The 18,363-nt window shown below is 34.9% G+C and overlaps 1 protein-coding gene across 9 annotated transcripts in view; it reads left to right on the top strand.

Annotated features, from left to right (window-relative positions):
• Positions 1-18,363, top strand: part of KIF21A (kinesin family member 21A) — a 147,375-nt gene that overhangs the window by 65,927 nt on the left and 63,085 nt on the right. For all 9 annotated transcript variants that reach the window (XM_036074438.2, XM_036074436.2, XM_078075880.1 and 6 more), the window contains exons 2-10: positions 6,302-6,524; positions 6,660-6,842; positions 8,227-8,376; positions 9,088-9,222; positions 10,135-10,302; positions 12,122-12,237; positions 16,784-16,979; positions 17,380-17,569; positions 17,927-17,990. In XM_036074438.2, coding sequence (XP_035930331.2) covers positions 6,302-6,524; positions 6,660-6,842; positions 8,227-8,376; positions 9,088-9,222; positions 10,135-10,302; positions 12,122-12,237; positions 16,784-16,979; positions 17,380-17,569; positions 17,927-17,990 — 1,425 coding nt within the window. The remainder of the gene's footprint in view (positions 1-6,301; positions 6,525-6,659; positions 6,843-8,226; positions 8,377-9,087; positions 9,223-10,134; positions 10,303-12,121; positions 12,238-16,783; positions 16,980-17,379; positions 17,570-17,926; positions 17,991-18,363) is intronic.

Genomic DNA, 18,363 nt, shown 5'->3' with positions numbered 1-18,363 from the left:
ATTATGAAGGCAGAGAACAGAAAACAGGGCCCAATTTAGGAAAGTTACTGGTCTCAGTCTCCGAATCTCCCCTAATCTTCACTAGCTACTGCCACTGCAAGGAGCTGTGGTTATGTTTTTATAAATGAAATTCCTTGTTCCTATAGCAGTTACATTTGCTATAAAACTGAAGGGAATGATAGGAACCATAAAAAAATAAGGGGAAAAAATAAGGAACAAGTGGTGTAACTAATGGTGGGTATAGGAAAAAAATGTTTATTTATAATTCTTTTAAGTCAGGATTTTACTTTCTTAAAGGAATAATTAAAATATAATTTGAAATTAGAAAGGACCTTAGGAATATTAAATTCAGGCTCCCCATCTTATAGATTAGAAAATATAATTAGAAAAATTAGAGACAAAGGATGGTTGAATAATTGTTCAAAATCAGGTTTCTAGTAACAGAATAAAGTGATGGAGCAAAGTTAGATTATTGTGATAATCACATGCCCAGTATTGGAAGCCCCCCCCCTTAACTAGAGCAGTTTATAGGATTCAGTCAGTAAATGTTGAATTACTTTGTTTTATGATTGAATAGGATCTATTCTCTGTTCTCAAAGAATTCATTTATAGTAGAGCAATAAGAATTCAATTTGATAGCTACCATTCTAAAACCATGTACAGATTGGATAAATTAATTCAAGCTTGGGGTGGTCAGGGAAAGCTTTATAAAGGTAGGTCTTGAAAAATTACAAAGAGGTTTCCATGCAGAGAGATGGAGACTTGGCATTCCAAGCAGAGGGAGAACTGCGTGCATTGGCATGGTGAATGAAAGTATATAAGGTGATCAAGAAATGATCAGTGGTTTGGTGTAGCTGGATGTTACTAGATTTGAAGATGGAATGTCAGGTAGAATACAGATTAGGAAAATGTTAGATACCATGTTAAATAATTAGGACATTTTGGGGGGGAAACACTGACATTTTAAGGCTAGTTGGCATATGAAGTATAAAAGAAAAAGATTGGTTCAGAAATCAGAATCAGTTAAAAAAAGTGATGTCACAAAAGCCAACTGCAGATAAAGAATTGAGAAATATGGTATATGAAGGCTAGCAGAATACGCCTCCCCCAAATATGCCATTTTGACATAAGGATTATTTTGAGTGGAAGGGAATTTTTTAAAAAGCAGATACAAGGAAAGATCTCTGCCTCTTCCTATTTGTCTAAAAGCAGGACATAAATTTGTAAAGGTGTTTCCCCTCCCCTCTGGACCAAGAAGGACAGAAGTTAGTCACTAGAATGGAAATGGAGAAACCTATATAACAAACTTTACTAACTAGCACTTATCTTCCATTAATTTCTCCTTATGTTTACCTTCCCACTGTTTGCTGTTCTAGAAACTCAGTTCTTTTTCCTTTTGTTAATATGCTATATAAGTCCAAGTTCTAATCACCCTTTGAGTTATTCATCACTGAGTATTCCCATATGTATGCATGATATGCATGGGAATAAACTTCTGTTTGTTTTTCCTTTGTTAGTCTATCTTGTCAGTCTAATTTACAGGGCCACAGCCAGTAGAACCTAGGAGGATATAGGGAAAAAGTTTTTTCCTCCCCTACTAAGTTGTAAATAGGGTCAAATGCTGAAGAGAGGTCAGGTAGGATGAAGACTAAAAAGGGTCCACTTTATTTGGAAATGAAAAGTGCTTCTTTGGTGCCTCTTTCTGAGTGGTTTCAGTAGAGTGTGAGAGCAGAAGCTAAGTAACTATATGTCAAGGGAAAGATTTAGACGTAAGAAAATGGAGACAACATTTGTTCATGTATTTTTATCTTAAAACTGAATAATGAACAGCTTGAATCATATTCTGTTTCAAGCCTTCAATCTATACAAGCTAGATACAACAAATTACTTTTCTTTTTTTTTTTTTTTTGTATGGCTCTTCGTGGGTTCCGACCCACCCACTGGTCAATGGTCCACAAAGGATAAAAAGTCTGTATCTCATGCTAAGAAAAAAAGCACACTCTCTAGCAAAACTGTCACTCTTTTCCATAGCAGCCTTACCCAGCCTACATTCATTTTCAATGTAACATTTTTTTAAAAAAAAAACCTAAAAAGAGATCATCTCTGTTAGCAAATTAATATTATAGGTAGAACCCACATGATTCTTGGCCTTTATCATATAAGTATCATTTCTGTGAAATACTGGAATATCTTATCCTAAATATTTATAACATAAGTTTTATGCATAAATGTTTTTCTTTAAGAAGCAGTTTCAAATATATCTATTTACATGATTACACATTTTGAAAAACCTACAAGGCCTTGTTATTATTTCTTAGTGTTAATGTTAACCAAAATGTTAACACTGATTCTTTCTTAGTGTTGGGATTAGATGAATATGTTTAATGTTCTTATTTTTACATAAAAATACTAAGAAAGAAGATATTTAAAAATATTTAGAGTCATAAATGTCAGATTCTATTTTTTATTTTTATTATTTTTTTGAGATTCTATTTTTAATTATTTCCCAGAAGGGCTGATATATTTTGTCTGTATATAATTTCAAATTATAGTTTTGAAATTGAGGTTTGTACTGGGTAAATTTCAGATTCTTCACATTATTAAAGCAGTTGAATTGGCTTGGGTTAGAACTTCATGTGTGAATTCTTGGGTATAAATTTAGGGAATTATAGAGTTTAAAATACTAATTTTTGAAGGGGAATTATAAAGGTGAATGAATATATCTCTAGCCTTTGAAATATAGTCAATCTCCAATTATCTGCATGTACAGGAGACCATCTTCTTCTAGGTGAGAGTTTCTCAAACCTGTTGGGAAACTACCATTGCTTGGATCCAGTTGAAAAGAGTTCGCCCATCTTGCTGGTTTTTAAAGCCACACTCTCTCCCTGCCCGTGCAAATGGGTGGAATTGCACATCATTCATGCTTCAAACACAACCCTCCTTGCCATTAGCAAGGATAATAATCAGATGAATAGAGGTTGGGAGATTAAGTTCTGAATGACATTGGCATTCTAAAATTGGCTGTCATATCTGCAATTCAAATAGCATCTACTTTTTCTTTGTTATGTTAAAATGAAATTAGAAATATCTTAATAGCCAAAGAAGTTAGCCTATGGTTATAATAATTTCCTTAGAATTAGTGAGACACTGATTTCAAACAGTAGTCCAGTGCTCATTTTCATTTAGACAGTTTGAGTTTATTTTTATCCGTTTTATTACATGGGATTTGTTAAGCTTCACAGTGCAGCTCTAAAGAAGGGAGAGAGCAGAATCCTGGGGGCATGAGGTAGAGAGAGAAAAGCCTGGGTTCAGATATGACTTTATGTTGGAATGCAAAGAGTTAGCTAGAGCTTTCTGAAGAAGTGAAATCTAAACAGAGACTGAAAACATGAGATGTTCAGGCTGGAAAAGGAATTAGGAATTCAGAGGTTGGGGAAGAGTGTCCAGGGTAAGAGGGCAGTATATTTGAAGGTATAGAGGCTGGAGAGAGCATGGCTTGTTAGTGAAACTGGTTAAAAATAAGCCATCACTACCGCCACCATCAACAACCAAAATTCTTTATTTCAGAGATGAAGCATGGCCAGAGGAGAGCCTGCAGAGGGGTTTAGGGATGTACTGAAGGATTTTAAGCAAGGTAGTTACCTGATCAGTTTCATATTTTACAAATATCACTGATATTGCAGTGTATGGAACAGATTGGTGGGGGCAAGAATTGACACAGGCAGGCTAGTAAGGAGACTTGGAATAATCCAAGTAACATAATGGTGGTGTTGATGGGGAAGGAAAGAAATTGGTGGGCTCTTGAGCTATTTCAGAGATAATAATAGCTCTTGGAGGTCGATTAAGTAGATGGAATAGGGAAGAGGGAATAATTGAGGTTTACTCTCCCGTTTCTAGCTTGGCAGCAGTCAGGATGGTGATTCTCCCAAGGAGGATGGTGGTTTTGTTATGGTTTCCACCCATGATTGGATGAAGTGAGATAGGAAAAAAGGAGTTTGGAAGGAAGAGAATATTAATTTTGAGAAAGACCACTCACTCATCAAGAAAACGTGGAACCAGACAGCCAAAGCTACTACTACCATTAGCTCTTTCTATGGTCCATGGCTGTGGCTTCTTGTAAGAAACCCTTTGTTTTATTTGTTAGGATATTGTTTTATTTTTATAACAGTATATAAATATTATTTTCCTTTCCCCCTTTTTAAAATATAGTATCCTGCAGTCAAATAGTGTTTGATCTAAAAGGACCTTGGAAATTGTAGTTTCTATTCACAGGTGAGGAAATTGGAGCTCTGAGAGAAGATGCATGATAGCTGTGGAGTGACGGAAGTAGTTAAACCCAGGTCTCCTGATGGCCACTCTATTGCTCTTTCCACAGTACCTAGCCAGCTCCACATTGATTATTGTTTTCCCTTAAAGCAAATAAGTGAAATTGAAGGCTTGATAAAAGAAAGATATTATTATCACAGAGGAAAGAAAAAATTGCATAAATACATTGTTAACACAGTTTTTTGGTAGTATAGAATTCCATTTTAGATAACCAGGGTTGCAGAAATTGAGTCCCTTCTCAGTATTATCTTTCCTATCCTTCCATTGGCCTTCTATCCTGGTGAACCTGAAAGGGTTAAAATCAGGCAATCTGGTCTTAGGTTTGGCTTTATCTCTAATAAATTGATGAACTCATTCCACTTCTATTGACCCCATTAAAAAAATTCAGATCTCAAAAAATAATAATTTGGGACTAGATTCTTTTAAAATCTTTTTTTGGTCTGTCTTTATCATTTTATGTTTTCTGTCACTGGTTGTCTTTACTTTCTTCCTTAAACTGCTTCTCCTTCTTCATGGCAAATAGGAACCTCTTATTTATTTGTTTGTTTGTTTATTATTATTTTTAAAGATTTTATTTATTTGAGAGAGAGAGAGAGACAGAGCACAAGCAGGGGGAGAAGCAGAGGGAGAGGGAGAAGCAGACGCTCCACTGAGCAGGGAGCCCGACATGGAGCTCCATCCCAGGACCTGGAGATCATGACCTGAGCCGAAGGCAGACGCTTAACCAACTGAGCCACCCAGGTGCCCCAAAATAGGAACCTTTTAAAAAACCTACGTACAGTAAGTCAGTGAGGTGTATGTCCAGGATAGTCCTTTTTTTTTCTTGAAGATTTTATTTATTTATTTGAGAGAGAGGGAGCGCACATGTGCATGCACAAGTGCAAGCCGGGGAGGGAGGAGGGGCAGAGGGAAAGAATCTCAAGCAGACTCCCCGCCAAACGTGGAGCCCTACAGGGCCACAGGACTTGGCTCAAAATGGGACTAGATGCAGGGCTTGATCTAAAGACACCAAGATCATGACCTGAGCCGAAATCAAGAGTCAGATGCTTAACCAACTGAGCCACCCAGGCACCCCAGGATACTCTTTTTATAGATTAAATAGAATAGGACCAGATTTTGGTTTGTTCTGTTAGCAACATATCACCATATTTACTTTCCTTCTTTAAAAAGAGGACTTGAAATCAGGAAGAGAAGCAGAAGAGGAAAGTACGAGAATCTGGAGTAGATGGGGGTTGAGTGTAGGGTGGGTATAATGCTGTGGTTTTCCAAGTAGAGAGAGGACACCCTAGGAGGTATGCATGTTGATTCACTGGGTTTTGGAGAGAAAATATTGGAACTTCTCTTTGTTTTTATTTTTAATTTCTTTCTTTACAAAATTCTGCTTTTGTGTATGTCATAATACATGACACATCAATAGAGTGCATATCATTTATAATGAATATAATGAATATATATATTCCCAAATATATATATATAGTGAGAGTGTGTTTCAAGATGTTAAGCTGACAGAAGGATATGGTTAAATAAGTTTGGAAACCACTGGTGAAGAATTTGCAAAAAAGGCAAGTCAGGGGCATCAAGATAAATATTATGTTCTTAATTTCTCACTTTTGGCTATTGTCATCCCTGGAAATAAAGAGAAGACTTAAAACAAAAATAACAACAACAAACAGAATTTTAGTGGCAGAATTTATTTTAACTGAGTCTTTAACGTTACAGTTGTGGAAAAGCATTCACCCACAAAATTATTTAATTTTAAGATTAATTTTATTCTTGTTCATGATTTTTTGAGATTGTCAAGTAACTCATACTGAAATTGACCCAGTATAATTTAATTTATTTGAACTTTTCAACTGAAGAGGCAGTAGTAGATTACATTAGTGTTTTTAAAAGATTTGGCTAGGAATTTTTAAGTTTTGTGTCTTTCAGTTTTTTCCATTCATTTTATTTTATTTTTTCCAATTATTTCTCACAGAATAAGACCACAGCTTGCCAAAGAGAAGATTGAAGGATGCCATATTTGTACATCTGTCACACCAGGAGAACCTCAGGTCTTCCTAGGGAAAGATAAAGCTTTTACTTTTGATTATGTGTTTGACATTGAATCTCAGCAAGAGCAGATCTACACTCAATGTATAGAAAAACTAATTGAAGGTTGTTTTGAAGGATACAATGCTACTGTTTTTGCCTATGGACAAGTAAGTACCAAATTATTTTCATAGGAGCTGTAACTTTTCAGAAGTGTCAGTTCACTTGCACTTTTATTTTTGTTTCTTGAACTTATGTTATTAGTATCAAGCATGCATTTTTCTTTGTTCTCTTCTTTTATTCAGACTGGAGCTGGCAAAACATATACAATGGGAACAGGATTTGATGTTAACATCATCGAGGAAGAACAGGGTATTATTTCTCGTGCTGTTAAACACCTTTTCAAGAGTATTGAAGAAAAAAAACACACTGCAATTAAAAATGGGCTTCCTGCTCCAGATTTTAAAGTGAATGCCCAATTCTTAGAGGTAGTAGTCTAATTGTGTCATTAGTTTCTTTATATCTTATCCTTAAGACCATAACTCTTATGATTTTATACACCCAGTTTCTAGTATAGTATTTGGCACTTAGTGCTTAATAAATAACATTTGAGTAAATTAATTTTAGGTAATAGGTCATAGTAACAATAGAAAATAAGTAATAAATATTCTTATTGGTATTAAAAATTATAAACACTTGATCAGAGTCCATAGGGTAAAACAATTAATACTGTTTATTTCAGACTCCATCTTATAATTACTGTTGTAGTGTAGACAGGCTCACAAAGATCTGGGAACTCAGCAGCTAAGAAGGAGGGAAGATGTGTGGAATAATAGGATTGAGGCTATAGCACTAATTGGGCTGCAAAAACTGGTATTGCTGCAAGGATAGGCCTATGTTTTATGCAATGTCCAAAGGTTGGGGCAGGTTTGGATTAATTTAGGGCAGTCACCAGTCTGGTGGGAGGAACATGACAGTAAGAAGACATCTGGGATTTGAGCAATATTGCAGTTAGGTGGATGGCAACATTATAATTCTGGGTGCTTGGTTCAAAGAGTATTCTAGTCTAGTTCTAGTCTAGATTGCCTGAGCTAATCATTTTGATCATTGATGAAATAGTTTGTTCAGCATTATGTAGCACGAAATAGAAAACTTAATTCAAATTAACATCAGTTATCTTACTCCTGGTTTTAATGGAAATCCCAATTTAGTAAAAACTAAGAATAATGTAACTATGTACTTCTTACCAAAAGAAAGGTAATTAGTAGTGGAAAAAAAAAGAAACAGTGTTCTTCTGCCTTCCCTTTCACCGTCCAAATGTTGTTAGGCATTGTGACTATAAGCATATTGATAGAAAAATAGGTGTATGCATCCTCTTCTAAGGTATAATCTTCTTAGCCACTATTGATACAGAAACACTAAAATTATTGCTGACCTTGGAAAAATACTAAGTATTAATTTTTAGATACATTAAGAAAGGTTGTAGGACAATAGGAAATATTTTTAGCTGAAGTAGTAAAAATTCTTAAAATCTTCCCTAAGCTTCGGATTTGTGTGCATTTGGTATTTCTGCATTTACTTAATATTTATAAATATTTGTTTATCTCTTGCAAATGATTAATAGATCATTTTAGCTAGTTTTCAACTCATTAGTCATGATTAAGTCATTTACTGTTCTTACTCTTATAAAGAAATCTGGCATTTATTTGTATTTGTAGTAATAATTCTATCATTCATTTTTATGTGTTATTTTAAAGAAATATGTTATTTGAAAATGTTTTAAGATATGTTAGAAAGATAATATGCAATATATGTTAATAGCCATGAGGCAATTTCTACTAAAATTAAGCTTATAATATTTCTTTTTGATAGCTATATAATGAAGAGGTCCTTGACTTATTTGATACCACTCGTGATATTGATGCAAAAAATAAAAAATCAAATATAAGAATTCATGAAGATTCAACTGGAGGAATTTATACTGTGGGCGTCACAACACGTACTGTGAATACAGAATCAGAGGTGACATTTATGTTAAAGTTAAAATAGAGCATATTTGGCTTTATTTAATAATCAGCCTTACTGATAGTTTGCTTAAGATCAAGAATGAAATTTGTATCCATATATGTAATATGGAGTTAAAAATCTTGTCTTCTTTCCCCATATTTTTTTATATCAGGATTTTATTATCTATAATGTCAAGGTTATGATAAAGTCAGTACATTTATCATAGCATGAAAAGAATCTAAGGCAATACATGTATAGTTTTCTTTCACAGCTAGAGAGAGTTAGATCATTGAAGGTGAAGGATGAGATGCCAATCCTTGTGTTCCTTTTGCTGTCACATATGTAGGACTATATCATGGTTCCTAAAGGGAAACTATTAAGAAAAGTTACAGAAAAGTATTTCAAGAGAAGATACAGAGGGCCCCAGTAATTCAAGTTGTTGCTTAGTTTGTTCCCAAGTGTTCTACTGTAACAGTTTTGGAATGGAAGCTGCAAATGTCAGCAAATGACAAACAATGGAATCTCAGTGTTTTCTCCTATTAAAAAAATAATACACTATTATACTGAGAAGTTCAGCTCAGAAAGTGCCTGTAACTAAAATAATATGAAAATCCACATCTTTTATATCCCCTAATATGGTAGGTTTTGACCATTAGCTTAGATTTCTGATTGTATGGTGTCTTGTTTAAATATTGTTCAAGTAAAATCTTTCTTTGCCTTTTCCAGATGATGCAGTGTTTGAAGCTGGGTGCTTTATCCCGGACAACTGCTAGTACCCAGATGAATGTTCAGAGCTCTCGTTCACATGCCATTTTTACCATTCATTTGTGTCAAACCAGAATGTGTCCCCAAATAGATGCTGTGAGTTTTTAGTTCTAATTTCTTTTTCTTTCTTCTCTTCTCTTCTCTTTTCCCCTCCCTTCCTTCCTTCCATCCTTCCTTCCTTCCTTTCCTTTCCTTTCCTTTCCTTTCCTTTCTTTTCCTTCCTTTCCTTTCCTTTCCTTTCCTTTCCTTTCCTTTCCTTTCCTTTCCTTCCCTTCCCTTCCCTTCCCTTCCCTTCCCTTCCCTTCCCTTCCCTTCCTTTCCCTTTCCCTTTCCCTTTCCCTTTCCCTTTCCCTTTCCCTTTCCCTTTCCATCTTATTTATTTATTTAGCTGAGCAGGAAGCCCGACGCAGGACTCTGGGATCATGACCTGAGCTGAAGGCAGACACTTAGTCGACTGAGCCACCCAGGCACTCCTTTAGTTCTAATTTCTTACACTTTCAGGCTTCATTTTCCTAAAAATCCACATAAATCCCAGGAGAGTACATTTAAGCCAAATTTAGTTTGGCTAATGATTCCTTTTCTTAATGAGATGCTTCTGATTGTATTTAAACTGAAGTTGGCCAACTATGTAAGATTTTGAAATAAAAAAAATGGATATGTGTCTGCAGCAACTAGAAAGCAAGCTCTGGCTTAATGGTGATGGATGTAGTCACCTGAGACCCTTTGCTTTTGAGGACTGTGCATTACAGGTTTCTCTTCATCAACATAAGCAAAGCCTCAGTTGGTAACAGTTGGTTTCTGACTGGCAAGTTTCTTTCTACCTTTGCCTAAACTTCTTATTGCCAGTAGATTTTTTTGCATTTACATTTATTTGGCTACTTGCCTATTTTTGAATGCTATATGTTTATATTTAATTATTTAATATATGCATAATGAGGGCAAGGTGGGGTTGGAGGATATTTAGTGTCACATTAATAAAATATTTTTTATTATTTTCCTCAATTGCAGGAAAATGCAACTGATAATAAGGTGATTTCTGAATCATCACAGCTGAATGAATTTGAAACCTTGACTGCAAAGTTCCATTTTGTTGATCTGGCAGGATCAGAAAGACTGAAACGTACTGGAGCTACTGGCGAGAGGGCAAAAGAAGGCATTTCCATCAACTGTGGACTTGTATGTCCTTTTCCCTTTTGTAACACATAATACCCAAGTGGAAATCCTTCATGTGCTGAGCTGAGAAATGAAAGTTACAATAAACTTATAAACTTAGGAGTAATGCACATTATAGGCTTTCTTTCTTTAAAACATTGCAAATTTTTACATGTGTATAAATTTAGTTGGATTAAATTTTATGATATATGCAGAAAATAATAGATATAGTAGAAATGATTTTAAAAATTCTTCCCACCTTTAAAAATAAATTGTCAAAATCAGCATTTAATATTAAATATTTCATGGGATGACTTTCAAAGTAGATTTTTTTGCTAACATTTTATGACAGTCATTTTATTTTGGGAATTATCAATTTTTTTAAAGTAATGATTGTTTTAAAATGAGAATTTTGAAAATTTTCCTATGTTAGGAGTTAATTTTAATACCATGCCACCTAGTGGTGGTTTTGATTGCAAACCACCTTGTGTTTGTTAGTATAATAAGGCTTCTGTTATATAGATAAAAAAGTTTTAGGGCAAGTTTTTGTATAATAAATCTTTTCCTATTGACTTTCATTATAAAACTGGACATGTGTTCCTGCATAAAAGTAGTGGCATCCCTAAATTTCTGTGATGCAAATAGCATCAGGGTCTGTGTTTTCTACTTTGCTGCTCTCCCTCCCTGCCTAGAGCTGGGGACTCCAATCAGATGGTCCTATTTTACTATTGTCCAGTATTTGCTCTTAGATGATTGTAATTCATTTGGTGTGGAAATTAACAACTAAGACTGAGTAGAGAGAGCCAGACTTCCCAACTCCAACACCCATCTTGATGCTGAAACTATGGTTCAGTGTTAGTGTTAAAGGAAGTGACCTGGATCCTAGACTTTGTGTAGGAGATAAAATCACGGTGGAATTTCCATTTGTGCTGTCAGGAAAAAACAAAAGCCATTGGTCTGTTTTTTTGTTTAGGCCACTGAAACGTGTTCAGATACATCTGGTAAAGTTTCAGTGTGGCCAGTGGTTAAAACTGAAGCTTCTCTGGAGAAGGGCAACTAAGACACAATGTGATGCTGATGTCAGTCTCTGCAGGATCCATTGGTCCTGACAAAAACATCGTGATTATCTGTTTGCATTACTAAAGGCGAATGTGACCAAGGTCTAGGATAGTGCTTATGCTTTAGGTACCAGTTCACTGTGGTAGGAAAAACAGTAGGAGTGTCAGGAGGAGTGACTAGAGAGTTCTGTAATTTGACCTATTTTTTAAATATTGGATGAATAGCTCATAGACTCATTGTATTTCTAAAGATAGCTATACCTGTGTTAGGAACACCTTGTTCAGAGAAATCATACTGATATTTTTATTATGGTTCAAGAAGATTTTGTTTTTCCACAAGGAAGCTATATTGCAGTAAGAAAACTTCATGAATCTGTTAAACTACCTAAACATTTTATTTCTTCATAGAGTTGAGAAGAATTTGAAACATGAATTGACAATTTTCTAAGGGTACAACCTGATGTTCTGATAATTCTAGGGATGGTTAGGTGGTGCCAATTTTATCACATTTCTATTTTTAAAGAAAATCTCTGAATAGAAATTTTAGGTACTTGTGAGTTATGGGTATATTATAGCACTACATTTTGAGTGGTGTTAGTTTTTAGTAGTTAATATAGAAAAATTTGAAGTATACTTCATACTTCAAAATACAAATGTGAAACAAAACCAAACATCTTCTCAATTCTGTCATGTCTCCATATTATTCTTTATAAGCTTTTTTATTTAAAAGTGTTATAATTACTAAAATTTTATTAGTTTCTTCTCTTTCTCTCTCTTTCTTTTAGTTGGCACTTGGCAATGTAATAAGTGCATTGGGAGATAAGAGCAAGAGGGCCACCCATGTCCCCTATAGAGATTCTAAGCTGACAAGACTGCTGCAGGATTCCCTCGGGGGTAATAGGTATGCATAAGTGATTATCCTCCTATTCCTGAATATCACGTACTCATTAATTTTAAAGTAAATTTGTAAAGTGATTTCTAAGAACTGTTTTTATTATAAAGCAAATTAATAGAATGAGGAACTAATACTTTTTAAGTGCCTAAAATGTGTGAGTCCTTTTGTATGTGATTATTTCACAAAATCCTTAATAATATCCCTTGATGTAGGTGTTATTGTTGCTATTTTACAGATAAGGAAATTGAAATCCAGAGAGGTTAAGTAATTTATTCAAAGTCACTTAGCTTGTAAGTGAATGTACTTTTTCTACTATATCATAATTTCTGCTTTTAGTGCTTGGCACATAGCAGATACCTAATAAAATTCTGTTGAAAAATAAATGCTGTCTTCTAGGTAATTACAAGGTAATTAAATATTGATACTTTTTACAAAGTCTCCTAAATTTTTCTTTTTTTAAAGGTTTTATTTATTTATTTGAGACAGAGAGAGAGAGAGAGCACATGCACGAGGTGGGGGGGGGGCAGAGGGAGAGGGAGAGGGAGGCTCTCTGCTAAGCAAGGAGCCCGACCTCAGGCTCGATCCCAGGACCCTGGCATCATGATCTGAGCTGAAGGCAGACACTTAGCCAACTGAGCCACCCAGGTGCCCCAAAGTCTCCTAACATTTAACATTTTTTTTTTATATGCAGAAAAACTTTTTTTAATGTCAGTTGAATGAATACAGGATATTTGCTGTTTATTAACTTTGTCAATATCACTGATATTCCTCTTTTTCCATACTTTGCATCATTCTGATATATTTCATCAGCTAAACTCATTCTTTTGGTAATAAATACATTCCTTTTTGTAAACATCAACATGTAGGCTTTACAAGTGGAAACATTTTTGGCATTTAAATTCAATCATAGTGTAATGCAACAAGTTACAGACAACCACAGTGAATCTATTTTACAGTGTTTTCAATGGTCTGACACATTTATTGGAAAGATTATTAGATGCTATAAAATGATCTGGTAATTACATTTACAGATTTCCTTTTTGAACAACAATTATCCAAAGAATTTTGATAATTTTGATAATAATATCAATCTGGGTCTTACTATAATGAGACCAATTTTTGTTTTTAAGCCAAATAGAAATTTTTCAGGTTTGCTAAATTGTAGTCCTTTCCTATATTTATTTCTTAACTATAAAACAAAGCAGAGATGATAAATGTCCTCCCCTTATAGTACTTTTGAGTACTTTAATGCTTCTGAAGGTTTGCTTGCCCTATAAGCAGTCTAAGATATTTGCACTGTGGGTCTTGAATTCCTCTGGAGTTTCAGATTGGCTACAGCTAGATAGCGATTGGCTACAGTCTCAGATGTTCCTCACCCATTTCCTTACTGAGTGGTAACTCTTCAGCAGAAAAAAACCTCTTCTAATCCCATCCTTAACGAGCCTCAATTCCTGCTTAAAATTTTGAAATTGAACTTCTAGTTCAAAAGCATTATACTTCGTATACATCTTGGAGAACAGAATACCTTTGTTTTGTAAAGTTTGTACAAATTATTCTTAAAAGAAAAATTAGGGGGCCCCTGGGTGGCTCATTCCATTGGGCTTTGGCTCAGGTCGTGATCTCAGGGTCCTGGGTTCGAGCCCCATGTCGGGCTCCCTGCTCAGCAGGGAGTCGGCTTCTCCCTCTGCTGCTTCCCCTGCTTGTGCTCTCTCGCTCTGTCAAATAAATATAATCTTAAAAAAAAAAGAAAAATTAGATCAAAGATATTATTGGAAATAAACTGTGTCTATTTATGTGCATAACTTAATGGCTTTTATTTTCTTAATGAAACTGGCTTTCATAAATTTATAATGTTTAATATAACATTACAACAAATTTATAGCAAAAATTCTGAAAAAGACAGAAACATGTAAAGTACAGATAAAAATCAATTATATTTCTATTACCTACAAGTAACTACTGTTAACATTGTGATGTATTTCTTCCCTAATGTATGACATAATATGGCATATGATATAATGTGATAAATAATATATAAGATATATAACATAATAACCTATTTAAGTAATATGGTTTCCTTTAAAACAGAATTGTGGTTTTATATAAATTTTAAAAATAAACAGCTTTAATGTTTTCTTTGAATTTTTCATAAATACAACCATTCTTGAAATTTGTATCTTTGGGATTTTATTTAGTATGTGATCTTTTCCCTATACAATAGATCTTAGCTCCTCTCATTCCTGACTTTCACCATTCTCCTTAAGCACTTGATCCCAGTGCTTCTCAAAATATTTGTGAAGGGCAAGTTCTTCTACCCTACTCCCCAGTTTGTGGTGGGTTTATACTGTGTATGACTATACTCAGCTTGCGCATTTGTGACTTACCATGTAAGTTTGAAAACAGTTGAACTGCTCTATACTACATTCAATGAGATGAGGTCATTGATTATAGCAAGTTCAAATGTTGTAAAAGTCTAAAATGCTTACTCTCAATTTCTGTATTTATTGTGAACATGTAACAAATAATTAGACTCTCACTGAACTGGGGACTATACTTTGAGTAGTCCTGTTCTCTAATCAGTGTCCATAACCATCACTCTCACTTGATTACCTTATTTTCTTCATTAAAAGAGAGAGCTAGAGATGCTTGAATTATTTTTTTTAAAGATTTTATTTATTTGAGAGAGAGAGACAGCACAAGCAGGGGGCAGGGGCAGAGGCAGAAGGAGAGGGACAAGCAGATTCCCTGCTGAGCAGAGGCTGATGTGGGGCTTGATTCCAGCACCCTGAGATCATAAGCTGAGCCAGAGTACTGACTGAGACACTCAGGCTCCTCTGCATGAATTATTTTAACTTTCTGGATCTCTAATAAGTAAATATTATATATACGTGACACACATCACAATTACTAATGGCCTATTAGATTCCAGTATTGGGTTACACAAAGTATATTGATGAATAAAACTTGATGATCCTTATCCTCTAGGAGTTTAGGGTCTAAAAGTTGGGGTCTATAAACTTTCACAATAATAATAATAAAATCAACAAAAAAGAGATACACAGAGGATATGAAGAAAAGAAAGAGAGTAGGCAAACCGATGGTTGAATTCTTGGACTAGATGATACCGGTGTTGAATCTTGAATAATAGTAAGAGTAAATACAGATTAACAAGCATTGTTAAGGGGCACCTGGGTGGCTCAGTCATTAAGCATCTGCCTTCGGCTCAGGTCATGATCCTGGAGTCCTGGGATCGAGCCCCGCATCGGGCTCCCTGCTCCGTGGGAAGCCTGTTTCTTCCTCTCCCACTCCCCCTGCTTGTGTTCCCTCTCTTCCTGTGTCTCTCTCTGTCAAATAAATAAATAAAAATCTTTAAAAAAATAAAAAAAATATATATTTAAAAAAAACAAGCATTGTTAAGGGAAAAAAGATGGGTGGAATGGGACCCCTTTTGAAAGGGTTACTATGAGTGCTGTGTTGAGATTATTAGTGGAAGGTGGCAGTGGAAGCCAACTAGGAGGCTACAGATTAGAATTGATAGGCATAAATTTCCTCTAAGAGTGGGTAAATTAGCTCCTTAATTGCAGTTCGTATACATTTTCCAGTTAGTGTTTAAGTTCTGATTATAATCTCCATGTCTGTTTCATTGACAAAATAGTGGGGAATACTAAGCGTTTCACTATCCTGTTCTTTGGTTGGCAAAGCAATTCATCTTGACCAAAAATAACTGTTTTCCATTTTTTTTTATGTGTAATCTGGCCAAAAACTCAGGAACTTTGACCACTCAGTCACAAATGAGGTTTTATATTGTAAAACATGTGGATTTACTAAATATTCTTCTTGTTCAGATGATAGGATTTTGTGTAAATTTCTTTCCTGACATAAAAAATCAGGATACAAGTGGGGTGCCTGGGTGGCTCAGTTGGTTAAGCATCTGCCTTTGGCTCAGGTCATGATCTCAGGGTCCTTTGATTGAGCCCCAAGTCAGGCTGTCTGCTCTGCGGGGAGCCTGCTTCTCCCTCTCCCTCTGCCTGCCGCCCCCCCTGCTTGTGCTCTCTCTCTCACTCTCTGTCTCTCTGTCAAATAAATAAATAAAATCTAAAAAAAATTCAGGATACAAATAATTAAATAAAAAGAAGATAAGTGTAAAATACTGAAATATTAAGTAGGTAATGAAAGAAATGATTTTTGAATACAGTTTGTTACTGCTATGGATAGGTTAAATTTTAGAATTATTTGTTTGTATTGCTTCAGAAATATTTTGTAAAGGGGTGAGAAATAAATATATGCACTTGCACTTTCTCAAAGTATTATGGGTAAAAGAAAAATAATATAATTTCATTTTCCCCAGTTTCACCTAAGTAAAAATCTTTTTCCTTAAGATAGTCTTAAAGCATGGGGACTTATAAATTTGCTTTTATTTTTAAGTTAGTAGTATCAATCTTTTAGTAGCTTGAAGATAAGATACTATTCAAAAGGCAGGATATTAAAAATGCTTATTTCAGTGTTTTACATGCTTTTTTCTGTAAACCTAATTATTCTTTTTAACTTTCAGCCAAACAATCATGATAGCATGTGTTAGCCCTTCAGACAGAGATTTTATGGAAACATTAAATACTCTGAAATATGCCAATCGAGCTAGAAATATCAAGAACAAGTTGATGGTCAATCAGGACAGAGCTAGTCAGCAAATCAATGCACTTCGTAGTGAGATCACACGGCTTCAGATGGAGCTCATGGAGTACAAAACAGTGAGTGAATGGGTTTGACTTTGCATTTTGTGCTGCATCTTGTGAAGAAAGTGATGCCTTTTTGTGATGGCTTATACATACATATCTCCAGAGTCTCTTGTCTGTCAAAATAGTAGCTTCCTTTCTTTTGGAGATAGAATTCTTTAGTTTTCCTTGTGGGTAACTTTTAATATTGTCCAGTCTATCAACCTGACCAACCTCTTGTTTCAAAAGGCTTCCTTAGTCACTTTCTTTAGTGACAAATGCACCACAAAGGGATGTAGTAGAGGGAAAAAGATCTCTTTTGCCTCAAGGCTACCAAAACAGAAGGGCCCTTTGTTGTAGATGTGTTGTATCCTTAAACAAAACTCTTGTATATTTAAGACCCCTTAACAAACAGGGAGATATTTTCCTTTCCTAGGGTAAAAGAATAATCGACGAAGAGGGTGTGGAAAGCATCAATGACATGTTTCATGAGAATGCTATGCTGCAGACTGAAAATAATAACCTGCGTGTAAGAATTAAAGCCATGCAAGAGACAGTTGATGCACTGAGGACCAGAATCACACAGCTTGTTAGCGATCAGGCTAACCAGGTTCTTGCCAGAACAGGTATATGTATAAGGTGGGATAAGTGAGGGATTAACTCCTGGAGGGCAGGAAACGTTCTTTGTGTTCATTAATTACCTGGAATATTTCAAGTAGAAATATCAATCTGTGTATATACAGTCTGTGATTTTAAGTTAAATACTTAATTTATAAAAAATACATTCTTGAAGAAACAAAATTTGGCTTTTGCTCTCTAATATTATTTTATTGTCTGCTTATATAACTAAGGGTAGGAAATCTGCTGTATGAATTGTGTTTTAAAGCATTATTATCTTGTTTCCATAACTTTTTTTTCTCTGATTCTGTTTTGTTGAAGTTTTAATTTAAAGAAAATTCTTAATTTCATGTTCTGTCTTGCAGGTGAAGGGAATGAGGAGATCAGTAATATGATTCACAGTTACATCAAAGAAATTGAAGATCTCAGGTGCAGTTCACGTTCTTTAATATGTAATGCACGTGTTTTGGTTTTGTAGTATAGTAATATTGTTATTTGTTGAGCTATTGTTTAGTGATATTTCAGTCCTTTGGTGAGGTTAATTTTAGTAGGTACTTGCCTTTCCCATAATGTCATATTCCAAACTACTTTTCTCCCTTCTCTTCCCATATTATCCTCCTACTCTAGTTACTATACTTCTCACTGGGAGCTTACCCAACCTGATGTATAGGACCGGCATAACTGATATCTATAAGGTTACTTTTGGTGCCTTCCCTCCCTGTGCCTCTTTCTCCACCATTTAGGAATGGTCAACATTGATGTCATTTCTAATTTTTTTTAAAGATTTGTTTATTTTGGAGTG

Source organism: Halichoerus grypus, chromosome 6, assembly GCF_964656455.1.
Source record: "Halichoerus grypus chromosome 6, mHalGry1.hap1.1, whole genome shotgun sequence".
NCBI lineage: Eukaryota > Metazoa > Chordata > Mammalia > Carnivora > Phocidae > Halichoerus > Halichoerus grypus.
This window is presented reverse-complemented; position numbering and strand designations above follow the sequence as displayed.